The 26,998-nt window shown below is 43.5% G+C and overlaps 1 protein-coding gene across 1 annotated transcript; it reads left to right on the top strand.

The window, feature by feature from the left end:
* The first annotated feature begins 1,594 nt into the window (after positions 1-1,594).
* LOC130221595 (NACHT, LRR and PYD domains-containing protein 12-like) lies at positions 1,595-26,197 on the top strand. The gene is made up of 11 exons (XM_056454143.1): positions 1,595-1,704; positions 2,320-4,305; positions 11,050-11,223; positions 11,312-11,485; positions 11,577-11,750; positions 13,519-13,692; positions 13,800-13,967; positions 14,047-14,220; positions 22,477-22,650; positions 23,108-23,154; positions 23,312-26,197. Exons 1-11 carry the CDS (start codon positions 1,655-1,657, stop codon positions 23,836-23,838), a joined length of 3,822 nt encoding a protein of 1,273 aa, XP_056310118.1. The 5' UTR covers positions 1,595-1,654; the 3' UTR covers positions 23,839-26,197.
* Positions 26,198-26,998: the final 801 nt, after the last annotated feature.

A 26,998-nucleotide genomic window follows, 5' to 3' on the forward strand; every position in this document is an offset into this window, starting at 1 on the left:
ACATTTAAAGGCTTAACTAGGGTAATTAGGTTAACTAGGCAGGTTAGAGTAATTAGGCAAGTTATTGTATAATGATGGTTTGTTCTGGAGACTATTGAAAACAAATATAGCTTAAAGGGGCTAATAATATTGAGCTTAAAATGGTGTTTTAAACTATTAAAACTGGTTTTATTCTAGCTGAAATAAAACAAATAAGACTTTCTCCAGAAGAACAAATATTATCAGACATACTGTCAACATTTCCTGAATCTGAGAAACAGCATGTGGGAAATAATTAAAAGTAGAAAAACAATTCAAAGGGGATGAATAATTCTGACTTCAGCTGTATTGTATTGCAGTGTAACTAACTACAGAAACACATCTACAATACTGCAAGACGTCACAAAACTAAAGTGCACTTTAAATGCTTCTGTACTTAAGTGCAGTAAATTATATAACATAGCACTATACTGCCCCTCAGTTTATTTAATGTTCCTTCAGTTGTACTGCAGATTTTACTGTGTTTATACCTCATTATACTGCAATTCTGCAGTTGTATTGAATATGTCACAGTTATCCATATAGGCTACTGCTGTTGTACTGTTCAGTTCACTGCAGTTATTTTTTATTATTCGTTTCTGCAAATAAACTCTTAAAGTTCTAATTAGAAAATTACTTGAATCCTAAAAAACATCCCTGAAATAAGTACAAAATATTGTTGGTAGATGTTGAAGGGCAAACCCCACAAGTGCAGTACAGTTCTTACCACAGCATTGGTATATTAGACTACAGCAGCACAAGTGCAGTAAAGATGAAGTTTACTTGTTTTTACAGCAGTTTACTGCAACTTATACTGCTGTTGAACTATATTGTACTGTATTAGAACTGTTCATACTTCATTGTATTGCAGTTTTGCAATTGTACTTAATTTTACTGCAGTTATACTTCTATATACTGCTGTTGTGCTGCAGCTTTACTTCAGTTTACTGCAGTTATACTTCTATATACTGCTGTTGTGCTGCAGCGTTACTGCAGTTATTTTTTGTAAGGGTGATCAACAGAGTTATTGGCAGCAGTTTCTATCATTGATATTTCCTGAGTTCTCCTGCTCATTCAGTCATGATAGATGATGGTAAATGAACTTGTCTTGCTGTCCTCAAAGTCTGGACTGGAGCTCTGCAGACAAACCCCCAAATGAGTGACCTTCTGAAGACTGAGTGAGGAGGAGGATAAGTGGAGCTGCTGGAATAACAGTCAGCTGACACAGTGCAGTCTATACTGCTGCTTATACAGTCATGTGATGATGATTGACACACCTGAATGATTAGGCTCCTCCCACATCTACACTGTCAACTTCATTCAGTGATTTGATGATGAGTTGATTCAGCCCTGATCTGCTCTAATAGTGCTGCATTTCTCTTATGCATTCTCTACAAGAAATGCGCCTTGATCTGTGTTTGCTGATTTCTTTATTTTTATTCAGATATAAAGGAAATGAATATAAAGTGCTGCTTCAGGTGTTTATTTAAATGAAGAATGATTAATATCTGGTGTGTTGAGTCCAGTGTGTTGAGTCCAGTGTGTGCTGAACTCTAATCTTCTCTGTTTTAGCTCACGTAAGAGGAAGACAGCAGAAGCAGAGCCCAGCTGTGTGTCTCTGAAGAGTGACCAGTCTATGAATCCTCCATTAAAATTTAAGAGTGAACACACAGGACCTGCTATTAGGTCTGCAACGATTAAGTATTTTCATTTTAAATTAATCAAGTGATTTGTTTTGCCATCAGTGTTTTGTTCACTGATGTTTTAATAATTTTCCTATTTAAAGCTGTCTGTAGTTACATTGTGTAATAAGACTGACGGAAAATGTATATTCCCTCTGCCAATCTTACTAGAAACTGCAGTCATCAAACATGTTGAGTTTTGCTCATATAAGCTCGCTGATAAGCAGATTTGGGTGCAACATTTTCTTAGTTTTTTTTTGTTTTTTTTTATAATTGATCTTTAAGATTTGAAATGTCTTTTAGTGAGCATCCTGCATAATTTACATAAATGATATTCAGTGATTGATGGGTTACATTACATAAATTACAAATACTGGTAAATGTTACACCATTTTGAGCAGCAGATGTCAATCATGTGTGGTGTTTAAAGTGCTTCACAATAGAGCTATGAGAGTCATTTGAAGACTGAGGCAGATTCTTGCTGATCTGGGACAGTTTCTGCATTACTGTAGTTTGATTCTGGATTAAATCTGTGTATTGTGTCTCAGCTGTTTCAGCTGTACTAGAGGATCTGTACACTCACACTCATTGATTCTTGGTGGTGTTGTTGTTCCTGCAGTGTGGATAGAGATCATCAGACTGGAGACCTGCAGCAGGATTCAGTCCAACCAGAACATGATGAACTCCAGAGAGTCAAAGAGCAGCACAAAACCAGCATGAAGAACAGGTTTGAGAGATTATTTGAGGGAATCAACCATCGAGAGACTCAAACCCTCCTGAACAGGATCTACACACAGCTCTACATCATAGAAGGAGAGAGTGAAGGAGTGAATGAAGAACATGAGGTTTTACAGATGGAGAAAACAGCCAGAACAGAACCCTCACAACACACTCCAGTCTACTGCAATGACATCTTTAAAGCCTCAGCTGGAGCAGGACATGAGGAGAAGATCAAGAAGAAGAAAGCCCAGATCAAGACTGTTCTCACTAAAGGCATCGCTGGAATCGGGAAAACCGTCTCTGTGCAGAAGTTCATTCTGGACTGGGCCGAGGGAAAAGACAATCAGGATGTAGATTTCATGTTTGTGCTTCCATTTCGAGAGCTGAACTTGATCAGAGATCATCAGTACAGTCTTCACAGACTTCTGCTGGACTTTCATCCTGAACTTGAAGATCTGGAGCCCAAGATTTATGAGCAGTGTAGAGTTGTGTTCATCTTTGATGGTCTGGATGAAAGCAGAATCACACTCAACTTTTCAGATGAGGAGAAAGTTTGTGCTGTGACTGAATCTTCATCAGTGGCTGTGTTGATGTGGAGCCTCCTGAAAGGAGATCTGCTTCCCTCTGCTCTCATCTGGATCACCTCCAGACCAGCAGCAGCCCATCAGATCCCATCCAGATACATCAACCGTCTGACAGAAATTCAGGGATTCACTGAGCCTCAGAAGGAGGAATATTTCAGGAAGAGAATCAGCGACGAGCATCAAGCCAGCAGAATCATCTCCCACATCAGAAGAGCAAGAAGCCTCCAGATCATGTGCCACATACCCGTCTTCTGCTGGATCTCCTCCACTGTGCTTCAGAAGCTCCTAGAAGACGATGTGAGTGCAGAAATCCCTCAAACTCTGACTGAGATGTACATCCACTTCCTGCTGATTCAGATCAACATGAGGAATCGGAAGTATGAAGAGAGAGATCCAGAGAAACTCCTGCAGTCCAGCAGAGGAGTGATCCTCAAACTTGCTGAAGTGGCTTTCAGACAGCTGATGAAGGGCAATGTGATGTTCTATGAGGAGGACCTGATTGAGAGCGGCATAGACGTCACTGACGCCTCAGTGTATTCTGGGATCTGCACTGAGATCTTCAAGGAGGAATCTGTGATTCAGCAGAGGAAAGTCTACAGCTTCATCCATCTCAGCTTTCAGGAGTTTCTGGCTGCTTTCTATTTGTTTTACTTCCATTTAACAAAGAACACAGAAGAGCTGGAGTCGATTTATGACAGTGAAGATTCAGATGATGAAGATGAGTGGGTGGAAGGAAATGAGAACTCTCTGTATATACTCCTCAGTTCAGCAGTAGATAATGCTGTAGAGAGCAGTAATGGTCATCTGGATCTGTTCCTGCGGTTCCTGCTGGGCATCTCACTGGAGTCTAATCAGAGACTCTTCCAGGATCTACTGACACACACAGAGCAGAGCTCAGAGAGCATCAGAGAAACCACACAGTACATTAAAGAGAAGATTAAGGGAAATGATATCAGCGCATCATGTGATGAAGACGATAATAACCCGGTCTCAACTGACAGATCCATAGATTTACCTTTGAATGAAGAAGATAATAACAATGTCTCAGCTGACAGATCCATCAATCTGTTCCTCTGTCTGCTGGAGGTGAAAGATCAGACTCTGTCCAGAGAGATTCAGGAGTTTGTGAAATCAGACAAACACTCAGAGGAGAGACTCACTCCTGCTCACTGCTCTACAATCTCCTACATGATTGAGATGTCAGAGGAGTCGCTGGATGAGTTTGAGCTGAGAAAATACAACACATCAGCTGAGGGAAGACTGAGACTGATACCAGCTGTGAGAAACTGCAGAAGAGCTCTGTGAGTATTCATTCATTCATTCATTCATTGATCACAGTAGACACACATCAGTCTGCACTCAAGACTCAGATCAGTTTAGTAAGTCTCAATCCCAAGTCTGTTGTTATACCCCTTCCCCTTGGCCCTTGAAATCGTGTGTGAAGGTGAAGGGCTTCAGATGTACCCCTAATCATTGGTCCAGCACTACAGCACCTGCACACGTCATCATGATCTCTTGCTTCATATGAGATCAGACGATGGCGACTGCTGTAGTTACTCCAGTTGGGTTATTTATTGGTATTTATCTTCAGGAGATCACTGAAGGCATATATTATGTTATCATGACGGTATAATGTGGTAATAAGATCATAACTGTACTGTGCATTTACACAGTGGCCATATTCATCATGTAAACACACATAAACACAACACTAACACTATAGCAGAGACTGTAAACAGCTCATTTACAGACACTAGACTCTTCTGACAGGGGATTCCAGTGTCAGGATGTTGTGGGACTGCTGTACAGGAGTTATGATTATAGATCGCCAAATTCAGCGGTTTCTATTTTCGTTTTTTTAAACATGACGGTAAAACATGAACACGGTTATGAATATATTAAACATGTGTTTGTTTGTAGTAAAAATTTGTAATAACGACAAAAAATACTCTGTGGATCTCCTGACTCCCCGGTGCAGTGATTCTGCCGGTATGGCTGGTGTATTCTGGGTAATTTTCATACCTCTTGGTTTCGAGTGTGTTCCTGAAAAATCTCAGTTTTGAGGGGTGTCTACCCCTTCCTCTTAGCCCTACACCTTCAAGCTAAAGAGAATTGGGACACCCCGAAACCTTCATGTGAACACACAAAACGAAAGGTAGGGGTAAGGGGAAGAGCTTAGGGGGAGAATTTGGATTGGGCCTATTTATTTAGGAAGCTGTGTGTGTTATCTTATACTATATAGTTTAATGGACTATAGTTATCACTGCCCCGCAGATTCAAAGACCCCGCAGAAAGCACTGATTATTCCTCATGTCAATATAGACGCAGAAAGATAAATATGAAAGTACACTGAACAGTAGAAGCACAGGTGTGTGTGTGTGTGTGTGTGTGTGTGTGTGTGTGTGTGTGTGTGTGTGTGTGCGCAATATCAGTAAATGTTGTTCATTTTCTGGTCCCCAAGAGGTATTTTGTATTTTAAATAATAAAAAAAAGAATTACAAACGATTAATTAATAACATTTAACAACATACCTGTATAATGGAGACAGACAATGACCACTTCTATATAAAACACAAGACAGCACACAAATTGATTACAATCAGGCCTCGTTATATAAACACGTTATAACTCAAGATTGAGCGACACACTCGACGTCAAACACAACTCAACAGTGTCCCAACATATTCACTGAAACATTCAGTCACAATAAAGCAGATATTTAGGTGCTTTAAACACTTATAAATGGTCATTTTCCATCCGGGAGAAACGTGCGACTTACCCATAGCAATGCTTCATTAACGCTGAGGGTGGTCTGTACTCCACGCGCTTATTACACCATGCACACTGTAGAGGGCGCTGTTCCCATTTAGGCATTAATTTAACACACTTCTTTGCTCCGTTACAAATGCATATCCTTGTTTTAATTAATGTTATACTTTAATAATTAATTATGAAATGGAATAATTCATTCCTGCAATTATCCTACTAAACCTATGAAACTAAATAAATAACTTACAAAATAATTAATGGTATTTAAGCCTGCATGAACAAAAGAACAGATGTAGGTTCAAAATTCTAATCCAATAGATTCTTTTAATTGAAGTCATAATATGTAGGCTAGCTTAAAGAGAGCTGTTCTAAACATCTGCTGTGAATTTGTCTGCATGTCATCAGTTCTCTGGTACTTGCCGACTGTTTGTAACGTCAAGACTGCATTTATTAGCGTAAAACTATGTACACTCAATTTCTGATTAATAATGGTCTCTGCAGAGCGAAGGACTTCCTATAAGTGTTAAAATCGCCATTGAAAACAGAAGACTAATATAATCAACAGTGGACATTTTGATAGTGTTTCACAACATGAACATGACTGAAGTTTAATTTTTCTTATTACCTGTGTCAAAGTGACCAATCAGTGACAGTGGAAACGGGACTGGCCTTGGCTCACCCTGGCTCGCTCACTTTAGGCGCAATAGTGGAAACGCGGCTATTGATAGGCTGAAGCCCCATTTACACTAATGCGTTTTCGTTTTAAAAAGCATAAGTTTTGCTATGGTTACGCCATCCGTCCACACTACGCCGAAGTTTTCGAGTGCTGAAAACGCAGCGTTTTGAAAACGCTGGAGAGGCCGTGTTCATTCTAAAACGCTGCTGCTCCATCTCAGTATGGATGGGGGAAAACGGAGACATCTGAAAACAGAGGCGGGGCTGCAGACATTCACCTCTCTGATTGGGGCTTTCCCCTCAATATTAAGAAGCCTACACACAGTTCAGTCCTGCATCCTCTCCTTCAGTTCAGACTTCACAAGTTTAATATGGAAAACAGACTCCCGAGGACATGTCGGTAAATCTTCAGAACAGTGTACTTCATAAGCTCATTCACATCACCCTGCAGGTGACGCTGTTTCACTTTCTTAACAATAAAATGAAAGCATGATATGAGGAACAGCCTATTCTCATTCTGATATTAACAACTTAACAGACAGCAGAAATGTTGAGGCGTCGTGTAGCTGCATATTTATATGAGCGTCATCTTTACTGTGTGCGTATTCATAACAAAACAGAGCCGATAACATCACTGCCTCCTTTCATTTGCATTGAAAATAGAAACATGTCCTCTCTTTTGCTGAATATCAGTTTTAATCATCAGTAATGGCCATTATTAAAGTGTAACGTACAATAAGTTAATACATTATAGGAAATAAAGGCAGGCAATCAGTCAATATACAGAGTGTAAGTGGTTACATTAATTATTAACTTCTCTTTGCCCTCCAAAACACCTTACCTGAGAACAAGTAATAGATTCAAAGACCAAAGTTTTAGAATATGTCATTAGATATAGACAACAAGATGAATTAAAGACCACGTTTAACAATTATAGTGAGATTAGATCCAGCGGTAGATCCTTGATGAACAGTCCGACGAGCACAGCTCTCATCTGGGTAGATATGCTGCAGCGCATGCCAGAGTGTGTGTGTGGTCATGTGATGTGCGTTTTCACCATTTTAATGTAGACGGAGAGTTGTTCTGAAACGCTGGGTGAAACGCTAGTGTGGACGCGGATCGTTTTCATTCTAAAACTGAACTGTAGAATATAGAAAGGTTCTTTGCTGTGGGAAGAAGAAGACAGGGTCGGCAATAAGGTAAGTGAAAATTATACTTTATTTTGAGTGTTCGATAGCACAAGGCTGCAGTCGCTCAGCTCTCTCTCTCGACTGGTCTCTCCCGCTCCCTTCGGATGGTGTCTCTCCAGGCCAATCACTAGAGAAAACAGGTGTTATTAATTATTTCTAATTGGGCCACTGACCAGCCACCAGTGTCTCCACTCGCTCTCCCCCCTTTCTGGGTATTCTGCCATGCTCTCCTTACCTCATACCCCCACTGCCCGTCTCAGGCCGGGCACCCGTCCAGCCTGCAGCTCCCACGCCCCATGTTGGCACTGCTCCGACTGATGGTATCTGGCTCCCTCTTTTTAGTAAGATTAGTCAGGGAGCTGACGAGGTCCGAATACTTTGGTATTAAACTGTCTATAATATCCTGCCAGACCCAAAAACTGTCTTACCTCCTTGGCTGCAGTTTTATCAATTTGGGCCTGCACCTGCCCATGACCCAAGTGGAAGCCCAGATACCTCACCTCCACACACCCAATTGCGCACTTATGCCAATTATTACTGTATATGATTATATCATCCAGATAAGCAGCGGCATATGCCGAGTGACGGGCCAGTATTTTATCCATCAGGCGCTGGAACGTGGCTGCTGGAACAACCCAAACGGAAGCGTCACAAATTGGTGTGAGCCAAATGGTTTAGTGAAGGCTGTTTTTTCACAGGATCAAGGAGTTAAGGGGATCTGCCAATATCCCTTTGTCAGATCCAATGTCGAATAATAGCGAGCAGCGCCTAACCGGTCGAGCAACTCATCAACCTGCGGCATTGGATACGTGTCAAATTTTGACACAGCGTGTAATTTGCGGTAATCCACAAAGAACCAGACCGACCCGTCCGTCTTGGGTACCAAAATGATCGGGCTGGCCCAGTCACTGCAGGATTCTTCTACTACTCCCATTTCCAGCATTTTTCTTAATTCTTCCTGGACCACTTTTTTATGTTCAGGCAAGCGATACGGTCGGGTCCTAACGACCACGCCCGGTTCAGTCTCGATGTGGTGCTGAATTAAGTTGGTGCGACCGGGTAGGATGGAGAACATGTTTTTAAACTCTGTTTGGAGGTGTCGGATGTCAGTGAGCTGCGCGGGCGAAAGATGATCACCTTCGGTGACCAGAGTGTTTGTCCGATTCCGGCTTACGCTTTCTGATCCCAGATCATCCTCGCTGGTAACAAGAGCCGCCAGCATCACCTCCTCCAGCTCCCTCCAACATGCATTTTAGAATTCTCAACATAGGTTTCTGTCAGGGTACACACACCGGTGCGCAAGTCGGCGGCGCCCAGCTATGACTATTCATATTTCTGCCGCGCCACAGAGCACCATCTGATTAGTTTCCTTTTAAATACTGAATGCGAATGTGCGCGTCTGGTGTGTGATACTTTCAACTGTCATGTGCGCACCATGTCGCGGCGCTTAAGGCCATACGAAATAAGATAAAGGTTCTGCGAGATTTGTTTTGCCACTTCTCGTTACAATCCGGCCTTAAGGTGACGGTGAAGCTGAATAATAAAATAATAATGCCAACATTAGCCTATATTCTCTGTCTACATTATGCATTTATGATTTAATTAATATTTAGTTATGATTTCAAACTCCTTCCTCACCAAGATTAGCCTTTGTAAACGTGTTTTTGTGGAACATTTTTTGAATCCACTGTAGCTGTAGCGTTAAACATGTTTTGGGTAGGATTGTTGGTTCATCTTCCACCAGCCAAGAACATCTATTCCATTTTCCATGACCTTCCACTCTGCAAAATCTCTTTTTGACTTCTCCGTTAATACTAGTATGGGAGTGTACCCAGTTTATAATGTGAAAAAGAAATAATATAAATGGAAAACATCAAGACTACTAATCTACATTAGTTTTTTATGTTTGCTATATTAATTTGACGCATATATTCACTTAAATTCATTTTTGTTGTTTTGTGTGAGTGTTTAAAATTTCAAAAAGAAACGATTCCTTGTGCGAAGCATCATTGCCTGGAAACCACCACCACCATAATGTTGGAAAACTACTAGCCACAGTGGCTGGTGATCAAAAAAGTTAACATCAGAGGTCCGTTCTTCATACGTGGATTACTCTATTAGCTGGATTTGAATATTGACGATTTGACACGATCCAGGATCGTTTCGTTCTTGAGAACTCATCTGAGACTTGTTGTCATAGCAAGTTCTGGCAGCTCAAACCTACTTGGGAGCAGGTTTATTTCATATAAAGAGGATTAGATCAGGTCAGTTCAAGCAAAGGTAATACTGAAAGTATGTACCAAATGCTGATATTTTCTTACAGTAGTCATATACACTTGAGAAAATAGTAAATATATATATTTTAACTATATATATAGTAAAATCTTATATATTAATAAAACTTATGCAATCTGCACTCCAAAATAAAAGTAAAGACTGCCACCTGGTGGTTTAAAGAGAAAATGTATTGATATAAACTTCTTAGATACAAACGTGTACATGCACAATATGCTACTTTTTCTAAAAGGATAATAATTTATGCAGTCATGCACATGTTGTGACCGCTAATATGCCGATGATTTGATGCCTCCCAAAAGTTGCAGATGCCTTTAAAAATATATCAGAATGCTTTTTTGATGCAAATATAATTTCTACAGTTATTCCTTACTCCGATTAAAACTTGAGTAGGCCTAGGCGACTATAATAAAGAAAATCTGCTCTAAATGTTGAACTAAATACATTGATATGCATTGAATTACATGATGAATCCTCTTGACACATGAGTGTAAAACCTGCAGCTCACAACAAATGTGGAGTTATTGCATATCATATATATCAAAGCGTTTACTGTGAATATGATGTCATTTAGCTCAGATGGAGAATTGAATATTAATCAGATGATGTCATTACGCTGCAGTGCCGTCAGCCAATCACTGCATTGCTGATCATGATTTGGAGGATGGATAGATCTGTCCTTCACAACACACACAGATCTCAGATCAGTTCATCCAGACACTTTAATCTGATTCACGAACTTGTTTGAAGAACCAAATTAGCCAGAGATCAGTTATCAGGATCAACAGATCCAGGATCTGCCAAATCATCTTAGATCATTTAAGCGAGCTACGAAGAACGGACCCCAGGTCTTGTACATTCTGTGTATATATTGTTTTATTCTTATTAATAAAACATTTATGGTTATTTATTTTGTTCTTTTATCAGTTTAATTTATTTTTTAGCGTCAAAAGACTTACAAAATCACGTTTTATTATTAAACAAAGTAAACAAATAATTATTACAGAGCATTTTCAGTTTTAATTTTTCAGCCAAGTTTTACAGATATATTGGTATTAGTTTTGGTCAAGAATTTTAGTTTCAGTGCATCCTTATTTACTGTTTTTCTCTACACAGGCTACAGGGCTGTAATCTCTCTGCTCAGTTCTGTGAGAGTTTGTCTTCAGTTCTACAATCCTCAAACTGTGTCCTGAGAGAGCTGGACCTGAGTAACAATGACCTGCAGGATTCAGGAGTGAAGAAGCTCTCTGATGGACTGAAGAGTCAACACTGTAAACTGGAGACACTGAGGTCTGAGTTCAAACACCTGATTGATTGGCTTTTTTTATACATATGTCCCACTAATAATTACAGTGTTGATGGATTTTGTGTTTCTCAGATTGTGCAAGTGTAATCTCACTGTTCAGTCCTGTGAGAGTTTGTCTTCAGCTCTTCAATCCTCAAACTGTATCCTGAGAGAGCTGGACCTGAGTAACAATGACCTGCCGGATTCAGGAGTGAAGCTTCTCTCTGATGGACTGAAGAGTCAACACTGTAAACTGGAGACACTGAGGTCTGAGTTTAAACACCTGATTGATTGGCTTTTTTTATACATATGTCCCACTAATAATTACAGTGTTGATGGATTTTGTGTTGTTTCTCAGATTGTGCATGTGTAATCTCACTGCTCAGTCCTGTGAGAGTTTGTCTTCAGCTCTTCAATCCTCAAACTGTGTCCTGAGAGAGCTGGACCTGAGTAACAATGACCTGCCGGATTCAAGAGTGGAGCTTCTCTCTGATGGACTGAAGAGTCCAGATTGTAAACTGGAGATACTGAGGTCTGAGTTCAAACACCTGATTGATTGGCTTTTTTTATACATATGTCCCACTAATAAGTGAAGTTTCATAAACTAATTTCGTGAGGAGCACGTGATATGATTGAGCACGACTGGCTGCTCATCTGTAATCAGTAATAATCCAATCAGAGTGATCCTAGTTTACTATAAATGGAACGTTTTCTCCCTACTGCTCTATCTTCATTTTGGAAGAATGCTTCCCGCTACAAATCCTCCAGCATTTAACCTATGCTTCAGCATCATTTAACCTTTCGACATGGAAGAACAAACAAATAAACAAACAAACAACAACTTCAGCCAGAGCCCCGCTCTCCCCTAAACTTTAGCCGCTGCCTTGCCAGCATTCGAGCCTGAATTCCCGCAAGACGCTGGCACACCAGCTCTTCTAACTTCTACTCCAACTGCCTCACACAACGGCAGCCACAACTCAGACTAAACTCAAGACGCCAGCGATCCAAGCCATTGCAATGAAGCCGAACTCTCACTGATCTCCTAGCAGTCCACTTTCGGTAACGTACATGCTTTAAGAGGAAGCCTCGCTACATAACTACACTCCAACAAAGACTAAACATTTTATAAAGGTTTCGAAAGACGAGACCAGCGTGAATAGAATGGTTTCAATAAAGAACTCACCTCTCAACCTCCCGCCTGTCCACAGATCCATAACATTCTGACAGCTGAAGTAGCTCGATTGCAAATGACCAGGCAATCTAATCCACAAACATTAGTCCACAACATACTCATACGTTGATAAACGTCCATGGAAGGGTGCACTGATATCATCTAAACCAGCTGCTGGAGCGCGTACAGCAGAATAGTCTTTCAGGCATAAACACTATAGCGACCTTTTGCACTCTGACTGATACTCCAAGAAGTCTGCTGTACATGTACCATGTTGTAAAAGATGTCATTTCGGATTCTCTCTTGTTTTCTCATTTTAGAGATCATGACTGCCGGCTCCAGAAACTGCCCTTATTCAACCCATCACACTCTACATTCATTCCAAATGCATTCACACTCTTTGCAAAGGATACATGTCCACTCATTCAGCCCACACACTTGATGCTATATTCACACTAGCCTTTTTGGTTTTTGAGAAGTCTGAACTAGCATCATTTCAATCCCTCAATCCACCCCATCATAGCTGATCTAACTTTGCATGATGAAGAAGCTCTGTCTTTCTTTATTAAGCAAACAGATCATTTACACAAGGACACTCTATATGCATTCTTGACATCCCCCCCCCCCCACACACACACACACACAAACTAATTTCAAACCCTCTTAGCTTTCTTACACCTCAAGAGAACAATGCCACATCAGGGAAACCCAGCTGATCCTCTCCAGCCGACCTCCACCCACATGCATTTCTAGGCCTCTTCCCCTCTTTTCTTCCTTTAATTTTTCCCTCCAAACTCAAACTATCCCGTACTTCCATTCACTCGTTCTCCACAGCTCTGACCCATAATTTATTTAATTTTTTTATACACTGTCATGTATACATATATATTTATATATAGCAATGCCACTTCCCAGCTCTATCTCCGTCAGGAGTGTTCCTCGAGCATTTTCTTGACTCTTAATGAGTTAACCCCGCCCACCCCTTTTTGGCCCTCTTCACTACTCAAATATCTCCGAGCTCAGGGTTCTCTCCCAAGACAGCATGCCAAACCTGCTATAAACGCCAAGCATATCAAAGTGGGAACTCTTGAATTACAATTTTTAAGTATTTTGTGTTCTTCTTTCTCAGATTGTGCATGTGTAATCTCACTGTTCAGTCCTGTGAGAGTTTGTCTTCAGCTCTACAATCCTCAAACTGTGTCCTGAGAGAGCTGGACCTGAGTAACAATGACCTGCCGGATTCAGGAGTGGAGCTTCTCTCTGATGGACTGAAGAGTCCAGACTGTAAACTGGAGACACTGAGGTCTGAGTTCATACACCTGATTGATTTACTAATTGATTTATACATTATACACCAAATTAATTACTAATAATCACACTGTTTATGTAATCTGTGTTCTTCTTTCTCAGATTGGTTGTGTGTAATCTCACTGCTCAGTCTTGTGAGAGTTTGTCTTCAGCTCTACAATCCTCAAACTGTGTCCTGAGAGAGCTGGACCTGAGTAACAATGACCTGCAGGATTCAGGAGTGAAGCTTCTTTCTAAAGGAATGGCATACTGTAATCTGGAGACACTGAGGTCAGAGTTTGAATTACTTGTTCTCATTGTGTTGATTACTAAAAATACACTTCATATAATCTGTGTTCTTCTTTCTCAGATTGTGCAAGTGTAATCTCACTGCTCAGTCCTGTGAGAGTTTGTCTTCAGCTCTACAATCCTCAAACTGTGTCCTGAGAGAGCTGGACCTGAGTAACAATGACCTGCAGGATTCAGGAGTGGAGGAGCTCTCTGATGGACTGAAGAGTCAACACTGTAAACTGGAGACACTGAGGTAAAGGGTTTTCTGAGGTGTACTGATAATTTACAGTTTTAACCCAAAGAATGAGCAGTCTGTCAGATGAAGAAGAGTCGGAGTCAGAGATTCAAATAAATAAATAAAGTTTAGTGAAGATAGTCTGCAGTTTCTTCAGCAGAAGCCAGCTTACAATCACCAATCAATAACAATTATACTCTCTACACAAGACCAGAAAGGGTGTGAACACAAAGTCTATCTTGAAAATCACTTTAGACAGTATTAACACAGCAATACAAATAGGAAAACAGTTGCACAGTTGATTTTAATCATCAAGCCATTCATTTCCACTCGAGGTCTCCATGACCTAGTTTGGTGGCTCCTGAAAATAGAGTTACAAAGAGACTGCAAATGCACTGAACATTCTTATATTGAGCAATGTTTTAACTTTATTAATTATTCAAATAATCATATTAATCAAGTAATGAGAAAAAGGATAAATGTTGATCCATGCTGGGATTAATTGGAAGGCAGAAATCCAAATCCATCAGGGTGGAACGAGGCTGCCTTGTCTGCTCGTTTCCTCAATGGGTTGAGTGCAGGACTCAAGGCAGAACTCTACGCTCATGAGGAGCCCCCTGATTTGGATCAGCTCATTAAACTCTATTTAATCCAAAACTCTATTTGGGATCAAAAATCATTTGGGATCATGTCTGGATTGTGGATGTTATGAAGCGGACAGGAGACAGAGGTAAGGAAACGTTAGGGTGTTTATTAAATGACAACAAGGAGCACATGAAGGATAGCCAGGAGGATCAGGAATGATGTTGGGGTCTTTTCCTCCGTGGCTGGGTAACAGGAATACACGAGGATGGACAGCACACACCAGATACAGCTGACAGAGGATGACACAGACTTGGAAGGACTGGAAGACAGGACGATTCGGGAGGACCAGGAAGACTAGGAGGAATACAAAGAGAACAGGTAAGTAAATCGTTTGTTTTAGCTGAGGATGACTACGCTGAGTGGTCGCTCAGTTGTCCGCTTTCGTCGAGACGAGCCCGGACAATGAGCGACTGGAGTGCTGTGCTTTTATCTGGTGCTCGTGAATGTGATGCAGCTGTGTGCTCATTAGAAGTCAGGTGATGGTGATCTTCGTGAGTGGGGGTCGTGAGAGCCTGACCAATCCATGACAGTACCCCCCTCCCCAGGGCCCGCTCCTGAGGGCCGACACCTCCGACGCCGTGGTGGTCTCCCTCTGCCTCTAGGCGCTGGGAACTCAGGGTGGCTCTCATGAAACTCCACCATGAGACTAGGATCGAGAATATCAGCTCTGGGAACCCATGTCCTTTCTTCGGGGCCGTACCCTTCCCAGTCCACCAGGTACTCCAACTGGCCACCACGACGTCGGGAACGCAAGATCTCCTTCACTGCGTAGACGGCTCCTTCTTCTAGGAGCAGTGGAGGAGGGGGTTCCTCTTCGTGGTCAGGCTCTGTGGAGGGAAGAACAGGATCGTGATAGGGTTTCAGGAGTGATACGTGGAATGTAGGGTGAATACGGTAGTGAGAGGGTAATTGTAGTTTGTAGGTGACGGGGTTAACCTGTTCCACGATGGTGAAGGGACCAACAAATCGGGGACTTAACTTGCGAGAGGGCAGTCGCATGCGTATGTCCCGGGTGGATAGCCACACCTTTTGTCCGGGTGTGTATCTGGGTTCTTCAGACCTTCTCCTATCGGCGGTTACCTTGCTTCGACGGACTGCCCTCTGCAGATGTTGATGAGCCTCGTCCCAGACTCTCTCGCTCTCCCGGAACCAGTGATCCACTGCGGGGACATCAGATGGTTCGCCATCCCAGGGAAAGAGCGGTGGTTGGAAGCCCAGGACGCACTGGAATGGCGTGAGTCCGGTGGAGGGTTGCCGCAGTGAATTTTGGGCATATTCTGCCCAGCCCAAATACTGGCTCCAGGAGTTCTGGTGACCACTGCAGAAGGTCCTCAGGAACCGTCCCACCTCCTGAATCTTCCTCTCTGTCTGCCCGTTGGTTTGGGGATGATATCCAGAAGAGAGGCTGACGGCCACACCTAGGAGCTTGAAGAAGGCTTTCCATAGACGTGAGATGAACTGTGGACCTCTGTCCGACACAATATCTTCTGGAATACCAAATGACCTGAAGACTTGATTAAAGATATTGTCGGCAGTTTCAAAGGCTGTGGGAAGACCTTTCAGAGGGATTAGTTTGACAAACTTGAGAATCTATCTACTATGACTAGAATACAGGTATTACCTTCTGACGAAGGGAGGTCAGTGATAAAGTCCACTCCTAGGTGTGACCAGGGACGGTTCGGAATCGGCAGGGATGGAGCTTTCCAGCGGGTAGATGACGTGGGCTCTTGGATTGGGCACAGTCCTTACAGCCCTGAACATATTGCCTCACATCCCTAGCCATGTTTGGCCACCAGAATCGTTGGGATACTAGCGAGAGAGTATTGTTGATCCCTGGATGTCCAGTGCCTAGCGAGGTATGTAAGGAGTGGATCAGATCTACCCGGTGTTCAGGTGGTATGAACTGCCGATGAGGAGGGCATCCCGGCGGAGCAGGGGCTTCCGGAGTGGCAACGACTGGAGGAGCGTTCCAGGTGATCGGACAAATGGAGATGTGTTCGGGAAGAATCTTCGTTGGGAGTTCTTCATGATCGTGATGCTCGTGTAAACGAGAGAGAGCGTCTGCTCTTAGATTCTTGGGTCCTGGACGATAGGAAATGGAGAAATCAAAACGTGAGAAGAAAAGTGACCATCTGGCTTGACGTGGACATAGTCTCTTGGCCTCTTTGATGTATTGGAGGTTTTTGTGATCTGTGATCACCTGGAACGGATGTTTGGCTCCCTCCAACCAGTGACGCCACTCCTCCAAGGCTAGCTTGATTGCTAGAAGCTCCCTGTCTCCTATGCTGTAATTCTGCTCCGCCGGGCTCAACTTCCGAGAGAAATAGGCACAGGGATGCAGTCGGGGCGGTGTATCATGATGTTGAGATAATACTGCCCCGACGCCGGTGGTGGATGCGTCCACTTCCACCACGAAAGGAAGATTTGGGTCAGGATGAGTCAGGAGTGGGGCCCTTGTGAACTCCTTCTTAAGAAGGCGGAAGGCTGCGGCTGCTTCTTTGGTCCACTCCAGTCCTTTGGGTTTACCCTTGAGGAGATTAGTGAGAGGTGATGTAATCCTGCTGTAGTCCTTGATAAACCGTCTATAAAGTTAGCAAACCCAAGAACCTCTGGAGCTCCTTAATGGAAGTGGGTTCTGACCAGGATAGAACAGCCTCAATTTTCTTCCCATCCATACGTATACCGGTTTGGTCAATGATGTATCCCAAGAAATGAATCGACTTCTGGTGGAATGAGCATTTCTCCGCTTTGAGGTAGAGGTGATGTTCTCTCAATGTGTGTAGGACCTCCGCAACGTGTTGGCGATGTTCGGCCTCACTCCGGGAGTAAATGAGGATGTCATCTATGTACACTATTACACAGTGGTGAAGAAACTCCCGGAGGACTTCATGAATGAAGTTTTGGAATACGGAGGGGGCGTTGACCAGACCGTAAGGCATGACCTCATATTCATAGTGGCCAGTAGGGGTCACGAATGCTGTCTTCCATTGGTCCCCCTCACGTATTCTTATCAGATTATACGCGCTGCGGAGGTCCAATTTAGTGAAGACTTTAGCTTCTCGGAGCTGTTCCAAAGCGGCTGGTACCAGAGGAAGGGGATATCGGTATTTTACTGTACCGTTATTTAGGACCCTGTAGTCGATGCATGGACGCAGCCCTCCGTCCTTCTTGGCCACAAAGAAGAAGCTTGAGGCGGCTGGTGATTTTGAGTGACGTATGTACCCCTGACTCAGAGCCTCCCTTATGTAATCTTCCATTGCCTGATTCTCTGGAAGCGAGAGCGGGTAGATCCTACCTCTTGGCAACTGGGCATCTGGAACTAGGTCGATCGCGCAGTCCCATGGCCGATGCGGCGGTAGCTGGGAAGCTCTCTTGGGGCAGAAGACATCATGAAAGGAGCTGTACTCCTTAGGAATGTGGATAGACTGCTTCTCAGGAGGGCTCTCGACCGATGTTGCAAACAAAGAAATGGGGTTCCGACCTTGAAGAGGGAGATTTGGAAAACAGGCAGGTGTACATCCAGATCCCCATTTCTTTATCTCTCCTGTGCCCCAAGAGATGATGGGATCGTGCTTCACCAGCCACGGGCGCCCTAGAATGATGTCCATATTTGCACCCTCCAGAACCAGAAATTGAATCCTCTCTTGATGTAACAACCCCACTTGAAGAAGGATGTCTTCGCATTGTCGATGGATACGGGTCGAAGATCGAGTGCACTGGGTTATCGGTTGTATCTGGTATATATGCGAGGACGCCTCAGTACGGAGGTGGAGTTGACGACAGAGGGATTGGGAGATGAAGTTCCCTGCTGACCCGGAGTCGATGAGGGCTGTGACAAGGAGAGAAATAGAGGCAGTAGTTATTTGTACGGTGGTAGTAAGTGGTTTACATTGTTCAATATTCGTACTGAATACACTCACTGAAGTCCGAATGGGACGAAGGGGACACTCCATACGGGTGTGTCCACTGACACCGCAGTATAGACACAGACCCCGGGTCAGCCTCCTCTGTCGTTCCGCTGATGTCAGTCTTCCAGACTCTATTATCATGGGTTCTGGTTCTGGAGAGGCTGTTGACTCAGGCGATTGGAGGAGTGCAGACGAGGGGGTGATGGTGTCCTGTTGATAGGAACGGAGACGATCGGAACATCGGAGAGAATGTTGGATGAATCTCTCCAGACCCATTGTATCATCTAATGTGGCCAGTTGGATTCGGAGAGTGGGTTCCAAGCCGAGCCGGTACGTGGTCAACAACGATCTCTCATTCCATCCACTTGCAGCTGCTAGAGTGCGAAACCGGAGAGCATATTCCTGTGTAGATAGAGTACCTTGCTTTAGATGATACAGCTGCTCTCCAGCGGCTACTTCCCCATCAGAACGTCCAAACACCTCTTTGAAATACTCCGTGAAGGTAGTGATGGAATTCATGACCGGCCCGGCTTGGTTCCAGATCGTCTCAGCCCATTTAAGTGCAGGTCCAGAGAGTAGAGATACGATGTAGGCGATCTTCGACTTATCTGTGGGATATAGAGAAGGTTGCATTTCGAATATGAGGGAACATTGTAACAGAAAACCATTGCACTCCCCCGCTCCGCCTGAGTAGGGCGCTGGTCGGGCCATGGGACTGGAAGGAAGGGCCGAAGAAGAAACTGTGGAGGCGGAAGTGCTCGGTGCTGGTGGTGCGTTGGAAAGTGGAGCTGGTGGCTGTAGAATCCGCTTCAACTGGTCCACCAGCTCTTGAAGGTGATCGGGGGTGCTCATGTTGTCGTCGTTATGGGTCCGGGCTTCTGTTATGAAGCGGACAGGAGACAGAGGTAAGGAAACGTTAGGGTGTTTATTAAATGACAACAAGGAGCACATGAAGGATAGCCAGGAGGATCAGGAATGATGTTGGGGTCTTTTCCTCCGTGGCTGGGTAACAGGAATACACGAGGATGGACAGCACACACCAGATACAGCTGACAGAGGATGACACAGACTTGGAAGGACTGGAAGACAGGACGATTCGGGAGGACCAGGAAGACTAGGAGGAATACAAAGAGAACAGGTAAGTAAATCGTTTGTTTTAGCTGAGGATGACTACGCTGAGTGGTCGCTCAGTTGTCCGCTTTCGTCGAGACGAGCCCGGACAATGAGCGACTGGAGTGCTGTGCTTTTATCTGGTGCTCGTGAATGTGATGCAGCTGTGTGCTCATTAGAAGTCAGGTGATGGTGATCTTCGTGAGTGGGGGTCGTGAGAGCCTGACCAATCCATGACAGTGGAGGAGCTGGTCACCGTATCCCCACTTGTCTGGTAAAAGGCAAACGCTCATCAGTGAGCCGGGACCACTTTTGACTGCTTCTTTTCCATTTTGCCAAAAGAGTCTTCTGTTTTTGCATTGCTCTGAAGAAGAACTGAGCTTTCTGACGGCTTCTCTTCTACTTTTGTTATAAATAAACTTTGTTTTTGCATTTGGGTCGATCCAAAATTCAAGTGAAACTTCCACAAGGTGTTTCTGTATTAGCATTCATCATTACAGGTGATATTAGTATAAATTCCAATGTCTTGAAAGATCTTTCAGCCAATCAGATTTGAGGAGCAGAAGTAACTCTAACAGCAGAGGATTCTTATTGGCTGGTACCTATATCAATGGACCGTTTCTTGACTTGTAAGTGGAGAATTCAGTAAAGCTGCGGTCACATTGGGCTTTTCCTCCCATAGACTTCCATTCATACGCACGCGAATACGTCAGACTGGAAACGCAAGGTCATGAGTCAAGTTTCGCATGTCGCTGTGGTGCAAAGTTCAAGCTTGGTGAACTCTGACCTGTGAAATCGCATCACTTGACTGCGTAAGACCAATCGAGGATCAACACAGGACCTCTCTGGACAGAAATGTAAAACATGCAGCAATCGCTGGCTTTATTAATGTCTAATCATCTTGTTTAATCCCGCCCCTTTTCGCAGCGCAGTACGACAGAATTTCACACACACAAAGCCCAGTGTGACCGCAGCTTAAGACTGTGGGTATCTGCTTCCTATTCTACGATTTCATTTTAGCGACAAAGTTAGAAATTTTCTTTTTAAATGTTGTCTTGTTTATGTTCTTACTTCCACTACATTTCTGACGTTAGAGGACAGTAGCAGTAATATACTATTATTCTGGTCACACCACAGATGGTCCATCAGAGAGAGACCGAGGGTTCTGTTAATTTACTGATTAGTTATTAGTTTAATGACTTCACCTGTGCCTGGCTTGTTTGTGTTTATATAAGACTTATATTGCTGCTAATGTCCCAGAGATGGGTTGCAGCTGGAAGGGCATCCGCTGCGTAAAAATGTGCTGGATAAGTTGGCGGTTCATTCCGCTGTGGCCACCCCGGATTGGTAAAGAAACTAAGCCGAAAAGTAAATGAATGACTGAATGCTGCTAATGTACCTCTTCATCCCTGCTTTACTGTTTGAATTGTTGCTTATTCAATGGTGTTTTAGTGAAAACTGTTTGTTTTTCTCTTGTATATTTCTGCAGTTCAGACATCACTCCTCAGTGTAGTGGCCATCACCACACTGTGTTTAAACCCTAACTGGCAATCGTCTGCATATGATCAAATGATTTACTTTTGTGATAGAAAATAAGTAGGTTATCTAATGATTTAGTCAGTATTTATTTCTTCACAAGTATGTTCAAAACGTGACCCTTTAAAGCAGACATGTCCAAACTCAGTCCTGGAGGGCCAGTGTCCTGCAAAGTTTAGTTCCAACCCCAATCAGACACACCTGGGCTAGCTAATCAAGCACACACTAGGCTTTCTAGAAACATCCTTGCAGGTGTGTTGAGGCAGGTTGGAGCTAAAATCTGCAGGACACCGGCCCTCCAGGACAGAGTTTGGACACCCCTGCTTTAAAGTGTGATGAAGATGAACTTATTCTCAAATATTAGTGCGTCTCAACTTTACTGAAGTTTACTTTTCTATGTGACTGGTCTGCAGGTGAACTGCTGATACATCTCTCATCATACACATCCCTCAAATGGGGCTAAATGATAAATGGCATGCGATTGTTCTGGCATGCATTATGCTATGAAGCCGGCTCTGTAATCAGCTGTGAATCTCCAGCACCTGTGTTCAACTGGAGCAGTGTTTACTACACAAACCCATAGTTCTCTGTCAAACTATGCAAAACATCACATACAATGCGATAATCAAATCACTAATAATTAATCTGAGATATTGACAGCTGTTTGCGTAGCTTCTCTGCATAGCTTCAGTCAAGATTTTGAAATAAGTCCTGTGAAATTATGTAGCTTCTTACACAGAATAAAGCACGCAACATATGTATAATAGCATTCTTAGCAGTGACAAAAGCATTGCGTCTATTATATTGATGTTGTGGTCATGTGTTTATTCATTCCAATGAATCAGAAGAAGGCAGTATATTTCTTATGTTTATCCTGCTTCACTGTAAAGATTTACCATAGACTGGTTATTCTTGGGGTCATATTTAGGTGTTCTGTGCAACTGTGTGTTACTGACATGTGTCTGCCAGACTAATGTGATGTGGACTGTGTGTGTGTGTGTGTGTGTGTGTGTGTGTGTGTGTGTGTGTGTGTGTGTGTGTGTGTGTGTGTGTGTGTGTGTGTGTGTGTTTGTAGATTGTCTGGCTGTATGGTGACAGAGGAAGGCTGTGGTTTTCTGTCTTCAGCTCTGACTTCAAACCCCTCACACCTGAGAGAGCTGGATCTGAGCTACAATCATCCAGGAGATTCAGGAGTCAAGCTGCTCTCTGAACAACTGGAGGATCCAAACTACACACTGGACAAACTCAAGTATGTGGAGGAGCATTTACTGTGTGTGTGTGTGTGTGTGTGTGTGTGTGTGTGTGTGTGTGTGTGTGTGTGTGTGTGTGTGTATTTCCCCAAAGTTTTGGACAAAAGCAAGGTCAGAAACCGAAACACTGAAAGAAATTATCCCAGTTCTTAGTACCATTCCATTTCTGCCTCTGGCTGTGTACAAACCTGTTGATGTATCAGTCCGTTGTGGAGCCGAAAGGCAAAGCTCTCGATTTACCAGTCAGTCTACGTTCCTACTCTCCCCTTATGGTCATGAGCTTTGGGTCATGAGAAAAAGGACGAGATCTCGGATACAAGCGGCCGAAATGAGTTTCCTTCCCAGGGTGGCAGGGCGCACTCTTATAGATAGGGTGAGGAGCTCTGACACCCTGCTGAAAATAAAGTGTGTTCAGTGTTTGTTACTGACTGAATGTCAATCTGTGTGTGTTTACAGTGTAGATCATGGAGGAGAGAAGAGGATTACAGCAGGACTGCACAAATGTACGATATACACACACACTATACAAATTACACAGACGCACACATTCACTCACACACAAACAAACACGCAAGCACACATCAACACACTCACTTACATGCAAACACACACAGCTGTAGTAAGTGTTGTGGTGTTAAATGTGTGTGTTCTTGTCTTCAGATGCCTGTTTCTTCACACTGGACCCAAACACAGCAAACGCTGAACTCATTCTGTCTGAGGAGAACAGAGAGGTGACCCGTGTGGGAGAGAGGCAGCCGTATCCTCATCATCCAGACAGATTTGATCATCCTCAGGTGTTGTGCGGAGAGAGTGTGTGTGGACGCTGCTACTGGGAGATTGACTGGAGTGGAGATTATGGTGTGGACATATCAGTGTCATATAAGAGCATCAGGAGGAAGGGATACTATGATGAGTTTTTATTTGGACATAATGATCAGTCCTGGAGTTTGATCTGCGCTTCCTCCAGATTCTCATTCATACACAATAACACAGAGACTCGTCTCTCAGTGAAGCCGCTCAGCAGGAGAATAGGAGTGTTTGTGGATCACAGTGCAGGAACTCTGATCTTCTACAACATCTATAGAGACACAATGAGCCTCATCCACTCAGTCCAGACCATATTCACTGAGCCGCTCTGCCCTGGGCTTAGGGTTCATTCTGGATCATCAGTGAAACTGAGAGACTGAGGAGAGATTTACCCTCTTTGGTGGTGAAACACTTTACTATAACAGTACATGAATTCAGATGTACGTTAAGTATATGTAAATGAAGTGTGCTAAAGAAAAGCTTTTTTACCACCTTATCCCTTGCTTCACTCTGGAGGGTAAACCCTAAGAAGGCATTAGGTCATAGGGATGAGCCCTTCTTAATGGCATGCAGCATGTGAGTGTGTGAATCCACCCCGTTCTCCAAATTAGCCAGGGGAACAAAGGAACTCTCCCACTCAAGTTTTCCTCTCTCAGTCAGGAGAGAGTTCTCGCTTTATTTTCCAATAATTTAAAAAGTTTTCATGCCTCGCTCATCCCTTTATCCCTCGCTCATCCCTCGACTGTCACATGTGGCATCAAAGTACCACGACAGCGCTCCGAGATCAGACGACTGATTCAGCCGGTGCAGCATCTGAAGAGCGACTGCTGGAGCTGCGATGACGACACCGATATTACACGATTAGCCGAGTTCACCGCATGACAACAACCACGTGTGTTTCAGCTTTATTATTGGACAACTTCCCATTCACAAATTTCAAAACAAACAATTCACTTTCATACCCTCTCTATCCTGTACATGTAACAAGTACTCAATTAAGTTACGTTTACGTTATAAATTCAGCAAAATCTTTGTCTTGTTTGTAACTAATATGTGGGAAATAAAAGAGAAAATGTTTTGTTTTTGTTTTGACATTGCCGTGGTGACGTCAGTGACATCGCGCGCGCTTTGGTTCAATCTGTCAGGACAGAGCAGAGCGAGGTAGGCGTTTACTCCTGTCCCGTGGAAAATGTGTGTAAAGTAGAAAAATTTGTAATTTAGATGACGTGAGTTGTGTTATAACATGTACACGAGTTATATGAGTGTGCTTGGGTTCTTTATACCGTGTTTTAACCTGCCAAACTGTCATTTTAACCAGGAGAAGTGCAGTGGACGATATTAGCATGAACTTTACATTTACATTTACATTTAGTCATTTAGCAGACGCTTTTATCCAAAGCGACTTACAAATGAGGACAAGGAAGCAATTTACACAACTATAAGAGCAGCAGTGAACAAGCGCTATAGACAAGTTTCAGGTGTGTAAAAGTCTAAGAAGCAAAGCATTAGTAAAAAAAATTTTTTTTTTTTTTTTTTTTTTTGTGAGAGAGAGAGAGAGAGAGAGAGAGGGCACAGTTTGTGGTATAGCCAGAGAGGCAATTAAGATTAGGAGGGAAAGTGGAGACTAAACAGTTGAGTTTTTAGTGGTTTCTTGAAGACAGCAAGTGACTCTGCTGTTCTGATGTAGTTAGGGAGTTCATTCCACCAACTGGGCAGATTGAATGTGAGAGTTCGGGAAAGTGATTTCTTCCCTCTTTGGGATGGAACAGCGAGGCGACGTTCATTCACAGAACGCAAGTTTCTGGAGGGCACATAAATCTGCAGAAGTGAGAGCAGATACGAAGGAGCACAGCTAGAGGTCACTTTGTAAGCAAACATCAGAGCTTTGAATTTGATGCGGGCAGCAACTGGCAGCCAGTGCAAACGGGTGAGTAGCGGAGTGACATGTGCTCTTTTGGGTTCATCAAAGACCACTCGTGCTGCTGCGTTCTGAAGCAGCTGAAGAGGTTTGATGGAATTAGCTGGAAGCCCGGCTAGCAGAGAGTTGCAATAGTCCAGTTTGGAGAGAACAAGAGCTTGAACAATGAGTTGAGCTGTATGTTCAGATAGGAAGGGTCGGACCTTTCTGATGTTGTAGAGTGCGAATCTGCAAGATCGGGCAGTTCTAGAAATGTGCTCAGAGAAGTTCAGTTGGTCATCAATCGTTACTCCAAGGCTTTTTACCATTTTGGATGCAGTGATGGTTGCTCCGTCCATCTGGATTGAGAAGTTATGGTGAAGAGTCGTGTTGGCAGAAACTTCAAGCATTTCCGTTTTCATGAGGTTAAGCTGGAGATGATGATCTTTCATCCAGTGTGAAATGTCTGACAGGCAGGCTGAAATGCGAGCTGGAACCGAGGGATCATCAGGGTGAAAAGAGAGGTATAGCTGGGTATCATCAGCATAGCAGTGGTAGGAAAAACCATGTTTCTGGATGACTGTTCCTAAAGATGCCGTGTAGATAGAGAAGAGAAGTGGCCCAAGAACAGAACCCTGAGGTACCCCAGTGTTTAGATGCTGTAGGTTGGACACCTCTCCCCTCCACGACACCCTGAATGACCTGTCCGAGAGGTAAGAACTGAACCATTGAATAACAGTGCCTGCGACGCCCAGTGACTCAAGCGTAGATAGCAGGATCTGGTGGTTTACAGTGTCAAAAGCAGCTGATAAATCCAGCAAGATGAGGACAGATGATTTAGAGTCTGCTTTAGCCAGTCTGAGATCCTCCACGACCGAGAGCAGGGCAGTCTCAGTTGAGTGGCCTTTCTTAAAGCCAGATTGCTTGTTGTCCATGAGGTTGTTTTGAGTAAGAAAGTCCAGGACTTGATTGAACACTACTTTCTCCAAAATCTTGGCCATGAATGGAAGCAGGGATACCGGTCGGTAGTTTTCAAGTAGCGTTTGATCCAGGTTGGGTTTCTTTAGCAGTGGGGTTACCCTAGCCTGCTTAAATGAAGTAGGGAATAGACCAGAGTCAAGAGATGTGTTAATTATGTGAGTCAGTGTTGGTATGACTGCAGGAGAAATGGCTTGCAAGAGATGAGAGGGAATGGGATCAAGCGGACAGGTGGTTGCATGGCTTGATAGCACGAGATTGGACACCTCAGACTCAGAGAGCTGGGAGAAAGAGGTGAGTGTGTGTGGTGTTGGCAGTGTATCTTGCGTTTTTGTTGTAGGTGCAGCAAATTGAGCACTGATTTTTGCAGTTTTGGTGCAAAAGAATGTAGCAAAGTCATAAGTAGTGAGTGTGGAGGATGCGGGTGGAGGAGGAGGATAGAGGAGGGTGGAAAATGTTTTAAAAAGTAAGCGAGGATTGGTGGCACTGTTGACTTTCTGACGGAAGTATGTCTGCTTTGCAGAAGTAACCTCAGCCGAGAAAGAGGACAGAAGAGTTTGGTATGTTATGAGCTGTTCAGGATTTTTAGTTTTTCGCCAAATTCTCTCAGCAGCCCGAAGTTTTGAGTGATGCTCACGGAGAACATCAGAGAGCCAGGGTGCAGG

This window comes from Danio aesculapii, chromosome 3 (genome assembly GCF_903798145.1).
Source record: "Danio aesculapii chromosome 3, fDanAes4.1, whole genome shotgun sequence".
In the NCBI taxonomy this organism is placed as follows: domain Eukaryota; kingdom Metazoa; phylum Chordata; class Actinopteri; order Cypriniformes; family Danionidae; genus Danio; species Danio aesculapii.